Source organism: Salpingoeca rosetta, assembly GCF_000188695.1.
Source record: "Salpingoeca rosetta unplaced genomic scaffold supercont1.8, whole genome shotgun sequence".
NCBI classification, from domain to species: Eukaryota; class Choanoflagellata; order Craspedida; family Salpingoecidae; genus Salpingoeca; species Salpingoeca rosetta.
The window spans coordinates 20,190-27,356 of record NW_004754926.1 but is presented as its reverse complement, the minus strand read 5'-3'; the positions used below and the strand labels follow the sequence as shown (position 1 = coordinate 27,356).

Sequence of the window (7,167 nt, the reverse complement as noted above, 5' to 3'; positions counted from 1 at the left end):
ACACACACACCACCACACACACACACACACACACACACACACACACACACACACACACACACACACACACACACACACACACACACACACACACACACACACACACACACAGGCCAACGCGGACTATGTTGGGGAACGACTTGCCGCCAAATTCAAACGTGCACGGGCGGTTGCCGGGCTGTGATGGCCACGCACACTCCACACACTCTTGGTGGCGTTTGTGCTGTGCGTCGTGCATCGCCGCTCGAGTGAAAGAGAGAGGGGGGGGGGGCAATGGCGTTTTGCCTTGTTGACTTGTTAAATTGAGTGTAACGTTACTTCCTCGCAAAATGAACAAGTTGGATTGAGTAACTGATGTGAACGATGCCAATCGTGCCTTCCTTGCCAGGGACAACGAGCCAATGCCCGTGCAACACACACACACACACACACACACACACATACACACACACACATCCGGCTAGAGGCGAGAGAGTTGCGTGACACGGGAGCCGTCAAAGTGCAGGTGTGTTGTTGGCAGCGGCCACAGCGCGGGCTGCGCTTGGTTGGGATTCGTGTCCTCCAAGCAGCCCTGTTGGTAATGGCGAAACCAAGGGTGGCCGTGGTGTGGTGATGAAGGGAGGAGGTGGTGGTGCGTAAGCAGCGGTGATGAGGAGGTGTGAGTGGAGTCGAAAGAGCAGGTGTTGGTGTTGAAGTCACAGGTGACCACGCACTACACAGGACAAGCATCACATACATTGAGTGCCACAGCCACACCCACCTTGTGGTCAGCAATGAAGTGGAGGAGAGCATCTGTCATCTGCTGTTGGGATTCCCGGATGGCGCTCAAATTGGCCGCTGATGTGTGTGCAGCACACGCGAGGGGGCGGTTGTTGGTCATTGTGAGGTTATTCGCGGCAGCGTCAGGAGCATGTGTGTGTCTGCACGCACCATGGGAACAAGCACATCACACATCATACACACACGCGCGCACGCGCGCGCACACACTTTTGAACAAAACCACCAACCAACCAACCCAACCAACCAACCAACCAACCAACCAACCAACCAACCAAACAAACAACCAACCAACCAACCAGCCAACCAACCAACCAACCAAACAAACAACCAACCAAACACACGAACAACCAACCAACCAACCAAGCAAACACAGAAACTTACGCGAGAGGAGGGCGTGCGATTCCATGGCGAGACAGAGCGCAGCGTTGAGCTGCTCATCAAACAACGGAACACCAAAGTTGACGCCGAGGAAATGATACGTGGTGTACCCGCCATGACGCAATCCAGCACTGTCACCTCCACGTCTGCCACTTCTGCCGCCACCAACAGCAGCGGAAGCGTTGCTGCTGCTCTTCCGCGGAACAGATACGCGTGCCAGCACGTCTCCAAGCGAATCGCCGCCATCACCACCACCTACATGACCGTGTTCTACTTGCTGCTGTGTGGCGCCGCTGGTGTTGTCGGCACTGTCATCGAGGGTAATGAGATCACTGCTTCGTTTCGCCACAACCGCTTCCCGCTGATCACTTGTGCCGCTGCTGCTGCTGTCCTGGTCATCTCCATCACTGCCAGAGTCACCATGTTGGATTCTCCCAGCAAAGCAAGTGGCACTGGCTGATACAGCATCAACGCTATCACCACGCCCACGTGGTTCTTCATTGTTGCTCCCACCCTGCACCTCATCGCCACCGTGCCCAGCAACACCGGCGCCACCGCTGTCAAGACCGCTGCCTGTGACCTTCACGAGGGTGATGTATCCAACGCGGCTGCGAAGATGAAGACGATCGCGCACGTGCCTCATCTCGCGCGAATCCAACACTGCTTGCATCACGTCTGCGTACGACGATGGCGCTGCTGTGTTGGCTGCTGTTGTTGAGACTGCTGGCGTGTTTGATGTTGCTGCGAGTGGCATTGCCTCTGTTGCTGGCGCCATGTCTGTCTTCTCCGCATCCACATCACCATCACCATCACCATCACCATCACCATCACCATCACCACCAGCACCAGCACCATGGGCACCACGGCCCCAGGGGCGGGTGAGCGCACGTGCATACGTTGCTCGTGCCCGTCTCCCCAGCAGCTGTGCGCCTTCCTCCGTGATGGACACGGCCTCTCCACGACGCATCGCTGTTCGGCCAACCAGCAGCGGCGAAAACCCGTCAGGCAGGTTTGACAGATCCACGCCAGCGGCGGTATCAGCAGGGACAGCAGAACTGGCTTGGGCAGTGTCTTCACCAGACCCGCTGCCATTGGTTGCTGTTGTTGCCGCTGCAGTTGTCGCATCGTGATCATCCGTACTGCTTGAACCGCCCAAGTCAATCAAGTTTTGCGCCATCTCAGGTTGCTGCTGCTGCTGCTGCTGCTGCTGCTGTTGCTGCTGCTGCTGCTGTCTTGAGCTGGGGGTGGATGCGTCGCCATCGGCGCTGCTGGCTGGTGCTGCGGGGGCGGCACTCGTGACCGGCACGGATGAAGCTGATGATGCGAGGGTGTCCATGTGTTCGCGTGTTGGCAGCGAAAACGGAACGTGCACGAGTTGGCACTCCTGTGCACGTGTGGCCAGACCTTGCACAAACACGGGGCCTTGTGCAAGGGCGTCTGCATGTAGTCCCGGAGAGGGGCAGGAACATGTGGGCGCGGGATGAGAGAGAGAGTGTGTGTGTGTGTGTGTGTGTGCTTGTGTGAGTGTGAGAGACAGAGTGTGTGTGTGTGTGTGACAGTGTGTGTGTGTTTGCGTAAATGAACATGAGTGAAGTGATTTGTACTGTGGTGGAGTGGGTGAGCGAGCGAATGAGTGTGGCGTAACGAACATCACTGTGATCTGCTGCCTTGACACAAAGCAACGGATTGACAATGATGCCCACAGTCACACATACACACGATGTGCAGGGCATGGTGCTGGTTCCCGCACCGTTGAGTGTGATGAGCAGGCTCGCCGTCGACGTGACGGTGGGCTCATGCTTCCACGTGGTGAGGAGAACTGTCGAGTATCTTGCCAAGGATTTCGGTAATTGGTTGAGCACGGTTCCCGCCATGATGAACAGTGACTCTGGACCCGTCAACACCTGTTTAAGCGTGGCGGCGTGGTGCGTTGGGCGAGCATTGAAGAGGTGGGAAAGGGGTGGACGATCGCAAAGCGTTCACAGTGAACCTGACAGTCAGCGACTACAGGTCACATGGCACGCGCATACTCTGTTGCTTCCAACCAACATACCACACCACACACGCACACGCACACACATATACACACATACGCACACACACACGCAAACGTGCACGCACGCTTGCGTAGAGAAAGAGCTTGAACCACGGCGATGTAAACTCGGAGCGAGGCGGACCAAGAATTGGCATTTGCAGCGCGCTGCAACGAGCAGCAGACGTGTCGATGTCAACGCAATGAAAAGTTGAATGCATTTCAGCACTCAACACGAACATGCGGCACATCGAGAGCACATATATTCAAATATCACCAGGACACAGGTCACGTGCACGCAAACGCACACACACACACACACACACACTCGCACGGCGCGCATGTACGCATACTCTCAACAGACACCGGCAGGCGAGCAACACCGGCGCCTCACCCCGTGATGGAGCGCACGTCCGGGCTGAGAGGCGTCATTGTCACCAGCGCCTTTGGAGAAGAGGGGGATGTGTGAATGTATGTGTGCGTTTGTGTGAGGATGCGTGAGAGTGTGTAAAGGTGTGTGTGTGAATACATGTGCTCACTTATCAACAAGCAGCACCAGCATTGGCAGCAGACGCAGTCATCGTACACAGCACGATGACCACCACATGAACAGTAACAAGATGGCTTTTCGCCTCACCATATAGTTGCGGGCGAGCACACGTCGCTGCGTTTGTTCGTTGAGCGCCGCCAGGCTCTCAAAGCGCACGAGATCAACACCAGCACCGCAACTCAGCGCCAGCTCCTCCTGTTCCTCCTCCCGCTGCTGTTCCTGTGGCTGGTTTTGCTGGTCGTCATCACCGTCGCTCGTGTCTTCGTCCGATCGGTTGGGCTGTGAGGATGCCAGTTGTCAGCGTGAAGCTCGCGTCAGTGTCAGACAGTGGTTAAAGTGGTTTCAGGGCACAAGTCAAAAATGCACACACACAGACCAAAACCACAAACAAAAACACAAACAAAAACATACACAGAACCGGTCACCTGAGCAAACAGGGCTGGGTTTCGCCTCAGGGCCTTGAGAGTTTCACGAAGGGCGATGGCGTGATCGGAATATTCGCGCGCGTCGCCATCCATCAGCGTTTCGGTCAACTCAAGCTCAGAGATGAGTTCAAGCACCGTCTCATCAGACAGCTTGCCCGCCTGACATGTTCATGTCCATGTGTGTGGTTGTGTATGTGAGTGTGTGGGTGTGTGGGTGTGCATGTGAGTGTGTGTATGTGTGTATGTGAGTGTGTGTGGGTGTGCATGTGAGTGTGTGTATGTGTGTATGTGAGTGTGTGTGTGGGTGTGTATGTGGGTGTGTGTATGTGTGTGCACGCGAGTCAGAGGATGCGGCTCAGAACGTGGGCTGAGGATGAAATCAAGCGCTAACCCTGAAAGGAAAGGGCCGCACACGACCGTGCACAAGTAGAAAACACACACACGAGCACGCAGGCGCAAGCATCCACACGCGCAACCACCTACACGCACACAACAAACCCACATGCACACGCACACGCACACGCACACGCGTAACGAGCGAGCAGAAGCGGCACCTCAAACAGGGTGACAGCGTGCTTCTTGAGACCGGGACTGAGGTTTCCCATCATGAGGAACGCCGCCAGCGTGGAGTCGAAGAGGAACGCAATGCGTGGTGTGCGCGTTGCTGCCTCGCTCTCCTCCAGCAGAGACCGCCCCTGCGCCCCATCTGCCGGCTGTTGGCGCTCCAGTGACGACGACGAGGCTATCGCAGCCATCGCCTCTCCTTTGTGCTGCCCAGGAACTGCAGCAGTTGTGGTGGTGGAGGAAGGGAAGGCGGGTGTGGGAGGAGAGCGACGAACGTGGTGCCATTGTCGTGAGAACAAATGGGGCACATTGCTTTGGTAAGCGCGCGTTGTGTATTGTTAGCGCTACTTGTCTGTGCATGTGTGCTTGTGTGTACGTTTATGTGCTTGTGTGGCTTGTGCCTGCTGCAAATACGTGTAAATGAACAACGTGGATGCAATGCGAGAGCAAACGAGATGATCTTCTCGACACGTCACACCAGTGGTGTCATTTCTCTCATCTCTTCGTCCACCAGCGTGCACATGCGCACCTTTGAGCCAGGACTTGTGCAGGCCATCCCGGGCGACGGGCGGAACTTTCTTCCGTGCGAATCCAAGACGACAGTACATCGACACAGCGTCCTTCACCTGCACACGCATGCGTGTGTATGTGTGTATGCGTGTGCATGTGCATGCGTGTGTGCGGGAGAAACAGGTTGCGCGCGTGAGCCATGATGCGTGCAGTACACTGCGTACGGGACGTGGGGCAAACAAGAACCAAGACATTGTTCACCCCCATGGAACAGCAGCAACATGTGGTACGAAGAAGTGTGTGAGTGATGATCACGTGCCTGCTGTAAGTCAATCTGAAGCACCTCTGCCATCTCCTTCACCGTCGTGTTCTGGTCAATAGACACAAAGATCTGCAGCGCACGCGAGTGATGGTGGTAGTGACGATGGTTGTGATGGTTGTGATGGTTGTGATGGTGGCCGAGAGCACGCCCGTCACAGGTCAGCTTGTGACGGCGCATGAAATGGCTGTAAATCAAGTGCACGCCCACACATCGACATGCCTGTACATTCTTCTTCGCCACCACAGTCGCAGACACAGCCATACACATACCCACACAACTCACCCCAGCACCCACGAGTCACACGTTTCGACTTCCTCTAAACACAAGTACATACACTTCTCCTCCCCCTCCCTCCCCCCCCCCCCAAACCACCACTATCACAACAGCAGACCTGGTAGAGGAGGGTCTCGAGATAGTCGCCGAGCACGCGGTTCATGACAAACCCTTCCAGCGGCGGCACCACAATGTATGCATCGTCCTCAATCGGCACGTCAAGATAGAACAGCTGCTTCTGGAACAGCCCTGCGCGTGCGTGATGGTCCGCATTTTGGTGCGTGTGTGTGTGTGAGACCGTGTGTGCACGAGATAACATGTGTGTGTGTGCTCGTGTAGTTGGCAAGGTTACGCGTGCGTATGTGTTGTTCTCCACTTGCATGAGTGCACATTGCCGCAAGTGAGGGCTCGAGAACAACATAAACACACAGAGCGCCCCCTGCACTGCAGCAAGAAGACAAACGTACGAATGACAATGTCCCTATCCAGGGATCCGACTTGTGTGAGTCCACGGTTGATGACGCGGTCCAATGTCGCCTTTTCTGCCGGCGATAGCTCCTGTACACATGCGCACACATGCACACACATGCGCACGCACACGTGTATATGCACACATTGCACGATCCACTCGTCAGAAGAGCGCATCAACGCTTGTCGTTACAGGATGGCAGCCCCCCCCCCACACACACACAATATAACCATAAGCATCGCGCACATGCACACACACACACACACACACACACACACACACACACGCACGCATCACACACCCGCACTGCGGCCTCGAGGACGTGGCCAACACCGACGCGCCACCAGTACTCCATCTTCTCTGGCGGGAGCTGACACGGTGGAGGGGGGGGGGCACAGCGGCAAATTGAAGAGTGTGTAACAGCATGATAAGCGGGTGGGAGCGCGTTGGCTGAGCTGGCAAAAATGACTTGATTACATGCCATTGCAGGTGCTCAAGCACCAAAACGAAGGAAAGGAGGGGCCACCGAATGGAATAAAAAACGAGTGCACATGCGCGCACACACGCACGCACACACACACGCACACACACACACACACACACACACACACACACACACACACACTCACACACCCACACCGCGCACAATACACTCAAACACACACACACACAGAACACACACACACACATATGCACGCGCCCCCTGAAGTTTTTTTGTAAAAACAGTTTTTTGGGATATAAGCCCTTGCAAAAAACCCCCTCTTTGTTGTGAATATGGGGGAGCGTAAGTGGTGGAAAAAAAAACATGTTGTGAGAATATAACAACCCCCCCCGGGACAAGCGTCTTTTTTTTTTTGGGGGAGA

The 7,167-nt window shown here is 55.5% G+C and overlaps 2 protein-coding genes across 2 annotated transcripts in view; one reads left to right on the top strand and one right to left on the bottom strand.

The window, feature by feature from the left end:
- PTSG_03478 (uncharacterized protein) overlaps window positions 1-269 on the top strand; it is a 2,777-nt gene extending 2,508 nt beyond the window's left edge. Inside the window, exon 8 of the mRNA XM_004995153.1 lies at window positions 113-269. Within this exon, the coding sequence (XP_004995210.1) occupies window positions 113-184 (72 nt within the window). The 3' untranslated portion in view covers window positions 185-269. The remainder of the gene's footprint in view (window positions 1-112) is intronic.
- An 11-nt stretch (window positions 270-280) lies between these two features.
- The window catches only part of PTSG_03477 (uncharacterized protein), an 8,342-nt gene continuing 1,455 nt past the window's right edge, over window positions 281-7,167 (bottom strand). Inside the window, exons 6-19 of the mRNA XM_004995152.1 lie at window positions 6,605-6,673; window positions 6,302-6,392; window positions 5,953-6,083; window positions 5,559-5,630; window positions 5,259-5,355; window positions 4,720-4,946; window positions 4,166-4,324; window positions 3,828-4,019; window positions 3,585-3,634; window positions 3,280-3,358; window positions 2,909-3,062; window positions 1,162-2,595; window positions 761-837; window positions 281-571 (exon numbers count right to left, since the gene is read on the bottom strand). Coding sequence (XP_004995209.1) covers window positions 461-571; window positions 761-837; window positions 1,162-2,595; window positions 2,909-3,062; window positions 3,280-3,358; window positions 3,585-3,634; window positions 3,828-4,019; window positions 4,166-4,324; window positions 4,720-4,946; window positions 5,259-5,355; window positions 5,559-5,630; window positions 5,953-6,083; window positions 6,302-6,392; window positions 6,605-6,673 — 2,943 coding nt within the window. The 3' untranslated portion in view covers window positions 281-460. The remainder of the gene's footprint in view (window positions 572-760; window positions 838-1,161; window positions 2,596-2,908; window positions 3,063-3,279; window positions 3,359-3,584; window positions 3,635-3,827; window positions 4,020-4,165; window positions 4,325-4,719; window positions 4,947-5,258; window positions 5,356-5,558; window positions 5,631-5,952; window positions 6,084-6,301; window positions 6,393-6,604; window positions 6,674-7,167) is intronic.